At 42.6% G+C, this 18,755-nt stretch overlaps 1 protein-coding gene across 1 annotated transcript in view; it reads left to right on the top strand.

The window, feature by feature from the left end:
• Window positions 1-18,755, top strand: part of PHYHIP (phytanoyl-CoA 2-hydroxylase interacting protein) — a 55,377-nt gene that overhangs the window by 20,518 nt on the left and 16,104 nt on the right. The window contains exon 2 of the mRNA XM_081843946.1: window positions 14,953-15,136. Within this exon, the coding sequence (XP_081700072.1) occupies window positions 14,972-15,136 (165 nt within the window). The 5' untranslated portion in view covers window positions 14,953-14,971. The remainder of the gene's footprint in view (window positions 1-14,952; window positions 15,137-18,755) is intronic.

The following is an 18,755-nucleotide window of genomic DNA, read 5'->3' as shown; positions in this document are numbered from 1 at the left end:
ACCAGATGCCTGAGGGAAGCCCACAAGCAGGGCCCGAGTGCGAAAGCAGCCCTCTCCCCTCCAACAGCAGTGGTGGACATGGCCCTGAGAGCCTCATCCTCCATGAATTTGTCCAGTCCTCTTTTAAAGCCAGCCACACTGGGGGCAAATTCTGTAGTTTAACTGCACCAGGTGAAGAAGTATTTTTTGTGTCTGCTCTGAGTTCTTTCTCAGAATCATGCATAATTTTATACACCTTCATTGTGCTTCCCCACACTTACTAGCCCTTTTCCAAACTAGAAATTGCTCCCTGCCCTTGACTATTTTGGTTGCCCCTTTCTGGACCTTTCCCAGCTCTATCATATCCTTTTTGAGATGAGGCTGCCAGAATTGTACACAGTATGCCAAGTGTAGTCTCTCCATAGATTTGTATAACACTAAATTTCCTCCAAGGAGCTCTAGGCAGTGCACACGATTTTGCCTGGCTCAATGCTGTAAAGTAGATTAGACAGAGAGGCAGTGACAAGTGCAAGGTCACCATGAGCTATTTAGCTGAGTGAGGATTTGAACCCTGGTTTGCCAGTTGCTAGGTCAATGCTCTAACCACTACACCACACTGACTCTCCATGAAGGTTTTTAGGTACTTGGCTCTGCTAGGAATGCAGTTCAAACCCTAGTCTACACCTACATAGTTAAACTGGAAGGGTGAAGAAAAGGGGCAAGGAAACTCACCCCAGGAAATGACTCATCCAGTGCCCCTCCCCCACTCAAAGGGGGTGGACAGACTTGTCCTCTCTAGATAAGGCCTCACCCTACCAAGTTGGTTCCTCTTGTTAATATACAGGATGCTTCTCTTTAGAGCCAGAGTAAACCAAACTGCATTTTGGAGTCACATAGGCCAGCTGCCTCTGCCGTAACACATATGCTCTGTTATGATGACAAGGTCTTTGAAAGAGCTGGTCTGTTTTAATTTAGAATTGGCTTCACCAAACCAGATTCACATTTTCCTTTCTCTTATCCATGCTCTATCCCAGACATTCTAATATGGAATGGGAAGTGGTTTAGTCTGGATTAATTTTGCTATGAAACTGTGAAGCCACACCAATGGGACTGGTGTGAGGTAGATGTTTACATTTCATTAGGGGCCTCTTTAGGGACATAGGAAGTCGCCTTGTGCCAGGCCACCTCCGCACCATTCCTTTAAAGCAGCATCAGACCACTTTAAACATTCATAGCTTCCCAGTGCTGAAAAGGCTGAAAAGGGGACCAGCAAATTCATGGAGGGCAAATCTCACTCATGGCTGCTGCAGGTTTTGAAGGCCATATAGAGCCTCTAGATTCCACAGCAGGATGCCACCAGATGCTGGTGGGCACCTGGGTGGGAGGGCTTTAGTCATCTGGCTCTAGCCTCCTTGAATTTGTCTCATCTGCTTTTAAAACTATCCAAAGTCACAACCATTGCTACACTCTGTGGCAGAGCAGAAAACTCTTCCTGCATCCTCAATTCAGACAGACGTTTTGCTCAACTGAGGGGTGTTCAGATATTATAGCTTTTTTAAGGTGCTGTTTTGAGAACATCATTTCCTTAGCAAACATGTGCGCTGTCATATGTATTCTGCCCTGGTCAAACTAGTTTGGCTAGGATTTGGGTAGTGATTCAAGCTGTACTGTATAATACTGGGATTAGCCCCTGAGTATGTCTAGTTGTTTGTGTGTGTTTTGGTATGCCTGTTATTGGAACCCACAGAATAGTATATATGATTCGTTTAATAGACTTTTCTCCACCCCATGCCCAGAGTAGATTTAAACCATGTTTACATTCTTTTTTATCAAGACAATGTGCATATTTACCTCTCTCTCTCTCTCTCTCTCTCTCTCTCTCTCTCTGTGTGTGTAAAAAAAAGTAAAAGTGTGAAGTCTTTTTTAAATCAAAGAGTGAAATTAACTAGGGCACAAACAGCTTGCATTTAGGTCTAATCAATTTAACCACCTCACTAATCTGTACAGAACTAGGGAAAGCATCTACAGTTTGGAACAAGGCAGGAATGGTCCAGACCCTTTCCTTCCTGTAAACATATCCCAGTTGGCTGGGTTTCCCAGCGTCTTGCTGCCAGTTACTGCCTGAGCACACTGACTAATTACTACTTTTTCCTCAGACTGAGCCCTAGCTTGTTTTATTGAATGAACACAACTCTCCAGGTGGGGGTGGCAAGCCACATGTGATTAAATTTGAGAACTTCTCCCAGCAACTTCCCCCCTCCACCCAGAAGGTAGGAGCTTCATGAGACGGATGCATTTGCCAGGCCTGTTAGCTCATTTCTAAAAAGAGGTGCCAACGCTCAAGCCAAACCCCCAGACGGGACAACGGAGGCCATGAGGCAGACCCTCCAAGTGTCCCTGTTTTCCAGGGACAGTCCTGGATTTACAGAAGCCGCCCTGGTTTCTGTTTGACCCCAGAATGTCCCACTTCCTTAGGACATCCCTGTTTTCATCAGAAAAATGTTGGAGGGTATGGAGTTATCCGACATCTGAAGGCAGCTCTGTATAGGGAAGTTGTTTTTTATGTTTAATGTTTTATTATATTTTTATATATGTTGAAAGCCACCCAGAGTGGCTGGGACAACCCAGTCAGATGGGTGGGGTATAAATAGTAAAATAATAGTAACAACATGCAAAGAAATAGAGGAAAACAACAGAATGGGAAGAACCAGAGATCTGTTCAAGAAAATTGGAGATATGAAAGGAACATTTCGTACAAAGATTACCATAATAAAGGACAAAAGTGGTAAGGACGTAACAGAAGCAGAAGACATCAAGAAGAGGTGGCAAGAATACACAGAGGAATTATACCAGAAAGATATGGATGTCTCGTACACCCCAGGTAGTGTGGTTGCTGACCTTGAGCCAGACGTCCTGGAGAGTGAAGTCAAATGGGCCTTAGAAAGCACTGCAAATAACAAGGCCAGTGGAAGTGATGGTATTCCAGCTGAACTATTTAAAATTTTAAAAGATGATGCTGTTAAGGTGCTACACTCAATATGCCAGCAAACTTGGAAAACTCAGCAGTGGCCAGAGGATTGGAGAAGATCAGTTTACATCCCAATCCCAAAGAAGGGCAGTGCCAAAGAATGCTCCAACTACCGCACAATTGCACTCATTTCACACGCTAGCAAGGTTATGCTTAAAATTCTACAAGGCAGGGAGACTTCCGGTCGGCGCCATTGTTTAATGGCGGTTCTAGCCTCGAGCTCCGAGGCAGGACTGCTCCGCAAGTTCGGGTCCGACCCGCTACGGCGAGCGGGGGACCCCTAAAATTACAGGCGCGGAAGCCTGTAAACAAGGAGACTCGGCGGGCACCTTTTGCGCCCCCCGGTACTGTAAAGGAGCCTTTTTAAAGGCTCCGGAGCGGCATCGGGGTGAGCGCGGTGCTGAGAGTCGCTACCCAGCTTGTGGAGTGAAGCCGCGTCGCCATGAACGGAGAGCGCCGATTCCTTCCTGAAATAAAGAATTGACTGCAACACCCGTGAGTAAGATTGAGGGACTTAACGGGACACTAAATTTGAAAATTGGCTGAAAGGCACTAAACATTGGAAGGCACTAAACAAGGAAGTCTGCCCCCCCGAACTGCATGATTAGCAAAGCAACGAAAATAGCAAGCTGTATTTGAAAGAAAAAACCTTTTGCAAACTGTCAAACCTGACATCGGACTTAAATACTCCCCCCAATTGGCAGGAGAAGGGGGGAAGATAAAATCGGATATTGTTCCTGCGCGGAAATAATTGTAGAAAAAAGACCTTTCACTGCCAAACTCCCCCAGATCGGGCTGCCTGAGCAAGGCACCGGGAAAGGAGAACTGTCAGCCTAAATTGGATACAAAGTAAGGTTTTGTTGGAAACTAAGCTGTTGGATTTTAATAAATCTGTTGAACTTTTGGTTAAACTGAAACATTTGTGGATTTACAGTATCGACTCTTGAACTTTTGGCTCATTGCTCTATGTTTCCCTTGCTTCTTTGTTATCCATTTCCTATTGGATACAATTGAAAGCTCCCTCTAGAGGGTTTAAAGAGAAACTTTTACACTGAAAAAAGAAACAGTGGGATTTTCCACTTGCAAGTCTTCTCTGTGAGAACGACCTTGAGGCCATGAGTGGCCCCGTGGATGAGATAGTAACTAGACATAAATCAAAACAAGCGCAAGCACAAGCACAGAAGAAAAGGGGCTCAACATCAGATACAACACCAGCTGCACAGGAAAAGACAGTAACAGCTTCTATGGATTCTATGACTCAGGCACTGGTCAAAATAAATCAATCTTTGGAAGCACTGACAAAGCAATCCATAGAACTGACAAAGCAGTCCACAGAAAATTCTAAAAAATTGACAGAATTGACAGCAAGATTGGACTTGAACACGGCAAGCGTGTCATCTAACACAGATTCTATAAATAAATTAATTCAAGAAAGTTCTGAAACACGAAGGATTGCTGAAAGTGCAAAAAATACTGCAGAGGAGACAAGGGGAAGATTTGAGCCGATTGAAAAAAAAGTAAATGAACATGATGCAACCCTCTCTTTATGGGAACTACAGAGAAAGGAGAAGAATCTGAAACTTAGACTGGTTCCTGAGAGTGAGGGGGACAACCTTGTGGGATTCCTTAAAAACAACTTTGCAGAATTTTGGCATGAGGAATGGGGAGAAGGAGAAGGAGTTGAGATTGAAATAACAACAGCCTTTCGGCTAGGCAGGAGGCAGGCAAAGAAACCAAGGGATTGTTTAATCACATTGGGATCCAAGGAACAGAGAGATAAAATATTGAACCTACACTATCAAAAAGCCTTGGTGATCCAGAATTCTCAAGTACAGTTTTTTAAAGATATCCCTAAATACATTTTGGAGGTGAGAACCCTCTTTAAAGAATTGGTTGACCTGCTGAAGAAAAACGCCATTCCTTTTAGATGGGAATTTCCACAGGGCTTGTCCTTTAACTTCAAAGGAAGGAAGATCAAAATAAGAACAATCCAAGATAAAGAACAGTTTTTGGGGAGATACCGGGAAGACTTGCAGAAAGGAACTGTAGACGAGGAAGAACCAACTGATATTGCTAACCTGTCATTTGGACTTTTGTTACCACCATCAGAAGAAGAACAGAAACTTGGAGCAGTTGGAGGAACAGGTACTTAGTAACAAAATGTCTCTGCAACTTCTTAGCTGGAATTGTAACGGTTTGAACCTTCCCCGAAGAAGACGCCAAGTTTTTCATATCTTGAAGAGAGAGCAGTTAGACCTAATATGTTTGCAAGAAACCCATATTGCCAGGACACACAGGAAATTATTGATAAATAAGAGACTTGGACAGGAATTTATCTCATCAGACAAAGTGAAGAAAAGAGGAGTGGTGATCTATGCAAAAGAAAATCTGGCTCCAAAAATGATATTTAAAGATGAACAAGGAAGATACCTGGCAATTGAAATACAAATTCAAGGAGAAAAAATTCTGATAGTCGGAGTTTATGCACCAAATGAAGGGAAGGCTGAATTTTTTAAGAAGTTGCATGAGACTTTAATGGACTTTCTGGATCATAAAATTGTATTGATGGGAGATATGAATGGCGTCGTCTCCACAAACATGGATAAAGCACAGAGACAAGTGATCTCAAAGGAGGGGAGACTACCAAAGACTTTTTTTGAAATGACTGAAACTATGGACTTGATTGATATCTGGAGAATAAGGAACCCTCTTGAAAGAGAGGGAACCTTCTTTTCTGAAGCAAAAATGACATGGACAAGAATTGACCAAATCTGGATTACTAGCAGCCTGGCGCCAAGAACTAAAAAAATAGAAATCTGCCCAAAAACCTGCTCCGACCATAACGTTGTAAAGATGGAGATGAAATTAACAACAACCGGATCCTTTAGATGGAGAATGAATGACACCCTATTTAAAGATGAAGAGATTTATAAAAAGGCCCAAAAAACATTGAAAGATTATTTTGAGATAAATTTGAGAACAGACGTGGAGAAAAGAACAATCTGGGACGCTAGCAAAGCCGTGATGCGAGGTTTCCTAATTCAACAGAACTCTATAAAGAGGAAAAGACAAAATGAGAGGAAAGAAAAAATTCTAGGAAAAATGAAAGGAGAAAAGAAATTGAGGTCCAAACCAAAGTCTCAAGAGATCTTGAGAGAGAGAAAGTATTATCAGACGCAATATATGGAATTGATGAATCAAGAAATAGAATGGAAAATAAAGCAAATGAGACAAAAAACATTTGAATCTGCAGATAAATGTGGGAAACTTTTGTCATGGCAACTAAAAAAGAGGCAGAAATTGAATACAGTGACGAGTTTAGAGATGGAGGGAAAGACTATCTACAAACCCAACGAGATAAATAATTGTTTTCAAAGTTTTTTTAGGAAATTATATACACAAGGGCCAGTAAACGAACAAGAAATTGAAGAATTCCTTAGAAACTATGGATTACCAAAAATTTCAGAACAAAATAAAAGGATCTTGAATGAGAAAATAACAGAACAAGAGATAGAGGGTGCCATTCAGAATATGCAACTGGGAAAATCACCAGGACCAGATGGTTTGACTGCCAGATACTACAAAATGCTGAAGGACTGGTTAATACAACCATTAAAGGAAGTTTGCAATGAAATTATGGAGGGGAAAAAGGCACCTGAATCGTGGAAAGAGGCTTTCATCTCACTTATACCGAAAACAGAGACTGAAAAAAACCAGGTTAAAAACTACCGCCCTATATCTTTACTCAATGTGGATTATAAAATTTTTGCAGACATTTTGGCAAAAAGATTGAAGAGAGTGTTATTAGGGGAGATTCATAAGGACCAAACTGGCTTTCTCCCAGGGAGGCATATGTCAGACAATGTGAGGAACATTATCGACATTTTGGAGCTGTTAGAAGTTGACATTAATAGAAAGGCTGTTTTAATTTTCGTGGATGTGGAGAAAGCCTTTGACAACATTTGTTGGAGCTTTATGAAAAAGAATCTCCAAGGGATGGGGGTAGGCCAAGGTTTTGAAAACGGTATAGGTGCAATATATTTGGAACAAAAAGCAAAGTTAATTGTAAACAATGTGGTAACGGAAGAAATACCTATAGAAAAAGGTACACGACAGGGTTGCCCAATATCCCCTCTGCTTTTTATATCAGTCCTGGAGGTTTTGTTAAATATGATTAGAAGGGACCAGTTGGTTAAAGGAGTTCAGGTCGGAGCCAGACATTATAAATTAAGAACATTTGCAGATGACCTAGTTTTGACCTTGCAACAGCCAGACACTAGTACTAAAAGAGTGTTAGAACTAATTGAAATATTTGGTCAAGTAGCAGGATTTAAATTGAATAAACAGAAAACAAAGGTTTTGGAGAAAAATTTAACAATGGAAGAAAGAGAGAGGTTTCAGAGTGAAACAGGTTTGGAAATAACGAAAAAAGTGAAATACCTGGGGGTAAACTTAACATCTAAGAATCTGAATTTATTTAAAGACAATTATGAAAAATGTTGGTCAGAAGTAAAGAAAGATTTAGAAACATGGTCAAGGTTGAAACTGTCCTTGTTAGGTCGAATTGCTACTATTAAGATGAATGTACTGCCTAGAATGCTATTTTTGTTTCAGACCCTACAAATTCTGGACAAGATGGATTGTTTCAAGAGGTGGCAGAAAGATATATCAAAATTTGTCTGGCAGGGCAAAAAGCCCAGAATAAAGTTTAAGATTTTAACTGATGCAAAAGATAGAGGGGGGTTTGCCCTGCCGGACTTAAGATTATATTACGAAGCAGCAGCTTTCTGCTGGCTGAAAGACTGGCTACTTCTTGAGAACACAGACATTTTAGATTTGGAAGGATATGATAATAGTTTTGGTTGGCATGCATACTTATGGTATAACAAGGCAATGGTGTACAAAGGTTTTAAAAACCATATTGTTAGAAAAGCATTATATAATGTTTGGAGCAGATACAAAGACCTATTGGAAAGTAAAACTCCCAGGTGGTTGTCACCAATGGAAGCAAAAGGGGTGAAAAAACTTAATATGGATTCTAAATGGCCAAAATATTGTGAAATCTTAGAATATGAAGGTGAAAGGGTTAAGCTTCAGAGTTATGAAAAACTAAAGTCCAAAGTTCGAGATTGGCTGCATTACCACCAGATAAATGAGACATTTAAAGAGGACAGGAAAATAGGATTTCAGAAGGAGAGGTCAAAGTTAGAAACGGAACTGTTAGAACCCAACACTAAGAATCTGTCAAGAATGTATAATTTGCTGCTCAAATGGAATACACAGGAGGAAACGGTGAAATCAGCTATGATTAAATGGGCACAGGATATCGGTCATGACATTATGTTCGCTGACTGGGAACAGTTATGGACCACTGGTGTTAAGTTCACGGCATGTAATGCCTTAAAAGAAAATATAACGAAAATGATCTACAGGTGGTACATGACCCCAGTCAAGCTTGCAAAAATTTATCATTTGCCCAATAATAAATGTTGGAAATGTAATGAGAATGAAGGTACCTTCTATCACCTATGGTGGACCTGCCCGAGGGTTAAAGCATTCTGGGAAATGATCTATAATGAAATTAAGAAAGTCCTTAAATGGACATTTACTAAAAAACCAGAGGCTTTTCTCCTGGGCATGGTTGGCCAATTGGTGCCAAAGAAGGATAGGATTTTCTTTATGTATGCTACTACTGCAGCAAGAATTCTTCTGGCAAAGTATTGGAAGATGCAAGAACTACCTACTCTGGAAGAATGGCAGACAAAGGTGATTGACTTTATGGGACTGGCAGAGATGACCGGCAGAATTCGTGACCAGGGGAAAGAGGCAGTGGAAGAAGACTGGAAGAAATTTAAAATATATCTTAAAAACTGTTGTAAAATTGAGGAGTGTTAAGATGTCAAGGGGTAAGAAGCAGAGAATTACAGCTGTAACCAACAAATTTATGGGAATTTAATGAAGGGAACTAAATGGATAAATTGACTAAAGGGTTGCTAAAAAAATTCTTTCTAAAATAAGGATGCAGCGAAAGGGAGGTATGGGGAAGTCGATTGAAAGAAGTTACAAGAAAATAAGATTATGAATTTATTTATGTTTGATTTGTTTATGTTTGTTTGTGTTTTGTGATGTGTTTGTCTTTTAATTATGTGTTTTAAAAATTGAATAAAAATTATTTAAAAAAAAAAAAAAATTCTACAAGGCAGGCTTAAGCAGTATGTGGACCGAGAACTCCCAGAAGTGCAAGCTGGATTTCGAAGGGGCAGAGGAACCAGAGACCAAATTGCAAACATGTGCTGGATTATGGAGAAAGCTAGAGAGTTCCAGAAAGACATCTACTTCTGCTTCATTGACTATGCAAAAGCCTTTGACTGTGTCGACCACAGCAAACTATGGCAAGTTCTTAAAGAAATGGGAGTGCCTGAGAAATCTCTATGTGGGACAAGAAGCTACAGTTAGAACTGGATATGGAACAACTGATTGGTTCAAAATTGGGAAAGGAGTACGGCAAGGCTGCATATTGTCTCCCTGCTTATTTAACTTATATGCAGAATTCATCATGCGAAAGGCTGGGCTGGATGAATCCCAAGTCGGAATTAAGATTGCCGGAAGAAATATCAACAACCTCAGATATGCAGATGACACAACCTTGATGGCAGAAAGTGAGGAGGAATTAAAGAACCTTTTAATGAGGGTGAAAGAGGAGAGCGCAAAATATGGTCTGAAGCTCAACATCAAAAAAACAAAGCTCATGGCCACTGGTCCCATCACCTCTTGGCAAATAGAAGGGGAAGAAATGGAGGCAGTGAGAGATTTTACTTTCTTGGGCTCCATGATCACTGCAGATGGTGACAGCAGTCACGAAATTAAAAGACGCTTGCTCCTTGGGAGAAAGGCGATGGCAAACCTAGACAGCGTCTTAAAAAGCAGAGACATCACCTTACCAACAAAGGTCCGTATAGTTAAAGCCATGGTTTTCCCAGTAGTGATGTATGGAAGTGAGAGCTGGACCATCAAGAAGGCTGATCGCCGAAGAATTGATGCTTTTGAATTATGGTGCTGGAGGAGACTCTTGAGAGTCCCATGGACTGCAAGAAGATCAAACGTATCCATTCTTAAGGAAATCAGCCCTGAGTGCTCACTGGAAGGACAGATCGTGAAGCTGAGGCTCCAATACTTTGGCCACCTCATGAGAAGAGAAGACTCCCTGGAAAAGACCCTGATGTTGGGAAAGATGGAGGGCACAAGGAGAAGGGGACGACAGAGGACGAGATGGTTGGACAGTGTTCTCTAAGCTACAAACATGAGTCTGACCAAACTGCGGGAGGCAGTGGAAGACAGGAGTGCTTGGTGTGTTCTGGTCCATGGGGTCACGAAGAGTCGGACACGACTAAACGACTAAACAACAACAACAACAATAGTAACAACAACAACAATAGATTTAGGATGTCCCTATTTTCATTCGCAAAATGTTGGAGGGTATGCATAAGGTTGTATTTGCAAGCTTATTACCTGTAAAGTTGCATCCTATTGGTATGTCATCCAATAGCCACTGACTTGCCCCTCTCCCACCTGGGTTTGTAGGCCTTCTTACAGGAAACTGACATTGTTGAGCCTTTTAGCTTCTCGTGTGTGTTGTGGAAATGGTGTTTTGTTGCTTTTGCTTTGTTAATAGCTTTGGTACTCTTGAGCTTCCATGATTCAAGAGAGTGAACAGCAGGTTCCTCTTGTTCATAGCCATTATCTGAGTTCTCCTTTAATGGGTTTAACCTTTTAAAACCTTGCCTCCAGACTAATGAGATTACTTTCTTTAAACAGGTAGGGTAGCCTGCTGACGGGACTCCTGTGCCCTTAGCAGCAGCATAACAGCCAGAAATCATCAAGTGAAACTGGATCTGGCATGAAAATTTCAATGATGGCAAAACTATCACTTGTTGATTTATGATAGGGGTAACCAGTTTACCTGCCGGATGTTTAGAACTACAACTCCCATGGGCCCCAGCCAGTATGGTCAATGCTCAAGAATTATGGGAGTTGAAGTTCTAAACATCTGGAGGGCCCCTGATGGGCTACCCCTGATTCATGGTCACTATGAGGCTGTTAAGGGCACTGGAGCTCTGCAGTGGGAAAGTTGAGGTAACTCACAAGAGTCTCATTTATCCCCACAATACCTTGTGAGGCTTCCTACTATTACTCACATTTTAGAATAGAATCATTGTGTGGCTGAGTAAAAGAGATTTGCCCAAAGGCTATCCTGTGTGTTTATGTCTGAATTTGGCATAGACCTGATTTAATTCTCCCAGGGTCCACTATAAAAACTTCACAGTGACTCATGAGCGTTTTTCTCTTAGCTGTCAAGTAGCGATTAACTCTTCATCTGTCTGTCTGTCAGAAGCCTCTTCTGTTGGATTGCCATGTTGCAACCGGAGATTCGTGCTGCAGCTTTGAAATGACCAGTTAGGCAGCAGAGACAGCTCCCCCTCCTGTTCCTCCCCAGTTCTGCCATCTACCTCTATTCCTTCCTTGTGACTATCTCCAGGGGTATACCAAGCAGGGGAAAGAGAGGGGCAGGTGGAAGAAGCAATAACTTTGGCATCTCTTGGTCAGCTGGCAAGTTGTTAAAGTCACAACATGAATCTCCTAGTCCAGACAACTCTGGCAACTCTGTGTTTTTTGTCTGCAAGCGTTTTGGCTAACATTCTTTATAGGCCTCCATTTCATTTGGCAAACACTGAAGGTGAGAGTACACAGACACACGAGTTATGCTTGTACATGTCTGGAATCAACTTCCACCCTTGGCAAGCTATTAGAATAAATCATAAAACAATCCATTTGTAAGCACATAAGAGACAATTGGATAATAAGCAGCCAACATGGATTACTTAAGGACAAATCATGCCAAACCTGATTTCCTTCTTTGAAAAGGCAACTGGTTTGGTGTGTAATTTAAGCACAGAGGTTTTGTAAAGTATCTTAGACATTGACATAATAAAATTCAGGCATGCATAGCTCAGTTGGTTAGAGCATGGTGCTGATAATACCAGGGTTGCAGGTTCGATCCTCTGATGGGACAGCTGCATATTCCTGCATTGCAGGGGTTGGACTAGATGATCCTCAGGGTTCCCTCCAACTCTACAATTCTGTGATTCAATGATTGCTCCAGCCCTTATGCTGTTGTGTCCTAAGCATGTGTATTTAGAAATGGCCCACTCTGTAACTGGGCTTAGGACTGCAGCTCTTTTGCCGTAAACATCCCCATAGTTATGAAGGAAGATGCGGTTGGTGCCTTCGGGATGTAGGAAGATTTGTATCAAGTTACACCATTGTTCCATCCAGCTCAGTAGTGCCTACACTGACTAGCAGTGGCCTCCCAGGGTTCCAGAGAGGAGATGCTGGGTATGCCATCTGGGACCTTTGGTATGAAAAACACATGTTGTGCCACTGGGCAACAGCAGCCCTTTCGTGCCTGGCTCAGGCTTCCCCAGTGCTACCACCCACCCTCTGCCTGCCTGCCTGCCTGGCTGCCGAGGGTCCTGCTTGTTCTAGTAAGCGGGAGCTTTGGGGCTTGGAGAAGGTGGACAGTTCTTCTCCCACATCGCAACATGACAGCCCTGATACTGTAAAGTCCTACCAGTTTCAATTGGGAGAGCGACAACTCTCCCAAGGCCAGTACTCTGCTCCCTCTCTTGCACAGTTGCTCTGGCTAAGACCAGAGACCTCTTTGGTCACACAATGCATTGCTCCCCCAAATGCTGCTGCCAGTGAAACTCCTGGGTGCATTAAAAGGCAGCACAGCATCTGAACAAACCCTAAAGAAAGGCTGTGCTGATATGTGTTGTCTTTGGCTTCCTTCTAGGGAAGTGACATAGTGCCCTCCTGATGTAGACTACAGCTCCCATCATCCCTGGCCATGGGCTGTGATGGGAGTAATAGTTCTAAACATCTGGAGGAGCATATGTGCCCCATCCCTTCTGTTTTCTAATGGCCACCAAGTTGTACAAGTGCCAATTCTTATGTAGCCCAAACAGCAGCAGGCACCCACCCCCAATCTAGGGAAAGAAGTTCAGGAGCTTTTTCCTTAAAGCCAATCTAGGGAATCTTGCCATTGCATTGGGTTGCATCATGCGCTTTCTTTCTGCTGCCCCAGGTGGTAGGAAACTTCAGGGGCCAGTTTGAAGAGGGCCTCTCCTCCTCCTTCTAAGGAGAGAAAGAGTACCCGAGACTTGTGGCATTTTAGTAATCTTTGTTGCTTGAGCCGGAAAGGCAGGGGCAGCAGGCAAGCAGGCTGTGTAGTAACAGAAATATTTCAAGTACAAGGAGGCGGGGGGCTCAGTAGCTACTAGCAGCAACCAGCCTCCTTGCTTACTGACCTTCTAGTCATCTGTAACCACCAAAGCAGCATCTTTACTTGTTTTGCCTGGGCATACAAGGGCCACAAATGCAGTGCACAAACTCACGTTGCACACCTCATTTTTGTGACAAGCATTACAGAATTATAGTTATATAGCCTGTTTCTCCACACTCACGGGTTTGGACAACACAGGTGGATGCGTGCGTGACTGTGTATTAGCTGTGCACCAATTTTACACCAAGCACGTATGATTTATGTGAATAATAGCAACACTTATTCTTAAAAAGAAAAGAAGCATAGCTGCAGCATTGTCGAAATTGTATCACTCTCCAGCTTGTTTGCACAGTGGTGTTAAGCCAAACTGCCTTATATGAAATGGAAAACAGATTTCATACTCTGCAAGACAGGATTACTTCAGCCTCCACACCAAATTATATGGAGATGCCTGTGTGGTACTTTCTCTGTATGCCTCTTACATGCCTGCACATGCGTTTCCCTCCCTACCTGAGCTTCCCCTTTGTTCTGCCTCAAAACAAAAATACCCCCCTTCCTTCTGAGCCTTTTGGCCGTGAGCCCCTTCCCTCCCTAGCACCATCTGCTCTGAATCTGTCCCTTCCGATGCTTGCCATGTACTCTCTGAGCACTGACATCTGCAAGGAGCCGTCTGCTCTGTCAAGGCTTTGTGTGGGATGACACCCGCTCTTCAGATGGCTCCATGGTTGCAGAAAGAATTAATTAGACACATGAGGGAGAGTGGGGTAGTTGGGGTAGGACCGGTAACTATAGGGTCCCTGTCTGGAGGTAAGGATTGTTTGGGGAAGGGCTCATAGCTCTGTGGTTGATACAGGTGGAAAAGAAAGTCAATTAAGTTCACATTTAAAGGTGGATCTGCCTAATTCACACTTTTTGAACCACTATGTGTACTAAAGCACCACCGTTCTTTAAGATTTGTGCTGCTCTGAATTGTGCAGTACATTTCTTCCACCAAGAAATGTGTACAAAAGAGTACATTCTAAGGTGGTGTGCGTTAAAATGCATATATAGGAGAAAATGACATACAAAATGCTTTATATTAAGGGAAATATAAATATCACAAATAAATCTCAGGCAGCATTTCATACAAAATACTGTGTATATTGGGATAAATTTAAACCCAAGTGCTGATGAATTTAAAAGATTCTATAAAATAAAATTGCAAACTGTCAAGGAGAACAGAATTTAAGATTGGGAAAATGAGGAACAGAGACAAAAACTGAAGTGGACTGATTTGCCATCCCTAGTGGGAAAGGTTTGCTTTGCATGCAAAAGGTTGCAGTTACAGCTAGAGGGTTCCAGGTTGAATAATGTCTTTCTGCGTCAGAAGGGGACTCTGACAGCCCAAGGCAGCTTATGAGGCCTTCTCCATCTTCAGAACATTTGGTAAGGAGGGTGACTGCACCAGTGGCAAGCAGCCTCAAGACACCTCGTCCTTGTGCCAGTGTGAACGCCTTCCCAGGGTTCTAGGGTATTCTGGCCACACCCAGCTGGACCTTGGTTGCTGCAAATCTCCCCCCTTGAGCACACATCTTTCACTGTCTTTTGTCTGTTCCAACCATAGGAGCCGAACTGGCCGGATCATGGAGTTGCTGTCCACCCCACACAGCATTGAAATCAACAACATCACCTGTGACTCATTCCGGATCTCCTGGGCCATGGATGTTGGAGACTTAGACAGAGTCACTCACTACTTCATCGACCTGAACAAAAAAGAGAACAAGAACTCCAACAAATTCAAGCACCGGGTGAGCTGTTACAATGGGCTGCTTTGGTGTTCAGCAGGGGTGAAACAGAAGAACCTGTGGACCTTCAGATGTTGTTGGACTACAACTTCCATCATCTCTGGCCATGCTGCCTGGGGTTGATGGGAGTGGAAGTCCAGCAGCATCTGAGGAAGGCCACAGGTCCCTCATCCCTGGCATACAGGGTGGGGCAAGACATGCTTTCCAATACATCTCTACTAGCAATCCCTTCAGCCAATAAAAAGCATTCCCCCTTTGCTTCAGTTGCACGCAGACTTAGATCCTTGTTGGCAGCTGTTGATTACCAACCACTAGGGGTGAGCAATGAGATGCCCTCCTGATGGGCTAGATTGTATGTTCTGTGGTTGCACAGCCCACAGTCAGTTCTAATGGGACCAGTGATCCAACACATACAAGGCAAGGGCACTAGGCAGCCTACCGCCAGTGCTCCATGCTGTGGCTGCCTCTATATTTATGAACCTACCAATGCTTCTGATAATAACCAGATCTCTCACTTGGAAGGCTCTGGGCATTGCTCTGCGGAAAGCAAACTAGTTCAGTGGTAATTTTTTTTTCTCCAGGGAAGCCTGGGAACAAAGGCTTTCTCTTACTATAAAACAGAGATGGGCGAGTAGCGTTAAAAGCTGTTTGAGGTGTAGGGGTGTGTGTGTGACACCCTCACAATGAGAACACTTAAAAAGTATGTTTCTGAACAGAGGCTGCAGAGTCGTGAAATGAATTACTCACATCTTTCTCCCTCTGAAATGGAGTCACTAATTTGGATGCTGTTTAACAGGTTGGTTGGTTGGTTGGTTGGTTGGTTGGTTGGTTGGTTGGTTGCTATGACAATGCTACTTAATGTTTAACATTAATTTACACACACACACACACACACACACACACACACATTACCCTTTCTGTGAGAAGGTTTTCTCCCCTCCCTTTTGCTGCCGTCTCCTGACTCTTCCACATTTGCTGTTGCCACAGAAACAGCCTTGCAGAGGACCCCCGGTGGCCTGCTGGCTGGTGTGACCATGTTCTCCCTTACTAACAAATATTTTTAAAGCACTTGCTCTGTTCATTGGGCTATTCCAACTACATTGAAAGAGGATGGGTTTTTTAAAACCCTTTGTCAGTTTCTGCCTAGGCCTAGGGTTTGTTATGGGCATGGGTAGGCAAACTAAGGCCCGGGGGCTGGATCCAGCTCAATCTCCTTCTAAATCCGGCCCACGGATGGTCCTGGAATCAGTGTGTTTTTACATGAGTAGAATGTGTCCTTTTATTTAAAATGCATCTCTGGGTTATTTGTGGGGCATAGGAATTTGTTCATTCTCCTCCCCCCAATATAGTCCGGCCCCCCCCCAAAGGTCTGAGGGACAGTGGACCGGCCTCCTGCTGAAAAAGTTTGCTGACCCCTGGTTATGGGTGCTGAGAGTTGTTAGGAGGACCCCCCCCCCCATTCCTCCCACAGAGATACAATTCCCAGAGTTCCCTGGGAAGCGGGATTGATTGTTAAAGCACCTTGGGAACTGTAGCTCTTGGAGGGAAATAGAGATGTTCTAACAGCTCTCAGAACCTTTAACAAACTACAGTTCCCAGGATTCTTTGGGGGAAAGCCATGAATGTTTAAAATGGCATGATAGTGCCTTAAATGTTCTAGCGTGGATGCTGGTAAAAGGCCATGCCATTTCAGGTCAAAGGTGGAGACTCACATGACCAAATGTTCATTCATATAAAAAGTGCTCTGTCTAAGAGGAGGCTAGGAAAGAACTTTCTACTTGGCTAGGGGTCCTCAAGGATTTTGTTCAGTCTGCATTTCCCCAAGCTATTATCCAGATCAGAATGCGGTTATCCTTTGGGTTTTGCAGTTCTTTTAATTCTGCATGACAATGTGTAGAAAAACATGCAGTTTAGATGAAAATGAAAGCATACGAAAAAGCTAGGTATTTGAAAAGATATGTACAAAATTATGCAAACAGGAGCAGATTTGCCTAACTCTTACATTTTTATTTATTTATTTAATTGACAGGATTTACATACTACTTAATCAACTAAACCTCTAAGCAGTTTGCATAAAATATAAAATAATATATTAAAATTACTCATAAAATCAGATGCTAAAAACAAGTTAACCTTTCCTCCCCCCCAATCTAAATAAAATCAGAAGTTTTAAAAATAAACATGAAAAAGGCATATTAAAATGCTTGTCAAATTTATGTCTGGGTAGGCATTCTTAAACAAATAAGTTTTTAACAGGTGCTAAAAACAGTACAGTAAAAGCACTTTTCTAATGATGTTTTGTTAACCACTTAGAAGACACCTGGGCATTAAGTAGTAGTGGTGGCAGTAGTAGTAGTAGAAATCATCATCATCATCATCACCATCATCATCACCATCACCATCACCATCACTATGTGGTTGCTTCTTAAAGAAATATTATTTTCATCATCATCACCATCAATGGGCAGGGAGTTCCATGTGGAAATGGAACAGGCTAATGAAAGAAAACATGCGCAGCTGACACAGGTGGGAAATAGACTGACTTGTCCATTCGTATCCCTGATATGCTATATACAGGAATGTATTTTATTTGGCATGGAGACATAGGGGCTTATGTGAGCCCCCCATAATCCGAAGTGGTACGAGCTGGATGCAGGTTTAGCCGGGTCCGGGGATGAGGGTGGAGAGGCAATAGTCGGACCTCACTACAGTGTTACATTTTGAAACCTGAGTATACAGCAACCATATTAGTCATTTTAAAACTTAAACCGAGGTGAGTACACAGGGAATGCAGTGCTAGTAAAATGCTGCTGTATTTCACAGAAACATACTGCCCTGTTCATCAATAATTACTGATAGCAATAAATATTGCAGTGTTCCACAGTAACCAAGTACTATTTTAATGAATGTTATAGTTCTCCACACTTAATTTATACTGTGCCTTTTCTTCTGCGAGCACTATTAAGCAAAAAGCCTCTCAACATTCATCATCCATCTTTCTATGGCACCTAGGACGGCCATTCTTCAGTGTTTCAAACAAGACTTTGATGCACATTGATGTAGAGGCTGGAATGTTGTGCTCAAAAGATTTTTGAAACCTTTAGAGAAAATGTACTTTTACACCACATAGTAAACACATAAGGAGGGTTGCAGCATATTGTCAGTTAACAAGTTAGATTAATTTATTAAAAACTTTTTGATTGATTAAAAATTTGCCACCATTAATCAGACAGCAGATATTTAAAAAAACTTGTTAATTCTCACACAAAGGCAAGATCACTCACCCCCCAACCTGGCTGTTAGGTGTTCAGTGGCTGGCAGCTGCCATCAGGCATCAAAAGCTGTTGAGTGCCCATCAAAGTAATGTCTTCAGCTGAACAAAAGACTAGAGCCATAGCTCTTAAACTGTGGGGCAGCTGTGACATTTTGGGACAAATAGGACCCTAAAGCAGGTGGAAACTTCTCTGCACTGCAGCCAAGATGCAGGTAGTGTTTTGAATGGCTCTGGCCGGGGACCTTCACAGATCCATGTGGGATTTGTGGGAGCTTGCTGCACCCCCATTGCCCCATAATCTCGCATATGATTTTAGAAGAACGGCGCTTAGGAAGAGTTGCCAATTTC

The sequence above is a fragment of the Podarcis erhardii genome, assembly GCF_964252035.2.
Source record: "Podarcis erhardii genome assembly, chromosome: 16".
NCBI lineage: Eukaryota > Metazoa > Chordata > Lepidosauria > Squamata > Lacertidae > Podarcis > Podarcis erhardii.
This window is presented reverse-complemented; position numbering and strand designations above follow the sequence as displayed.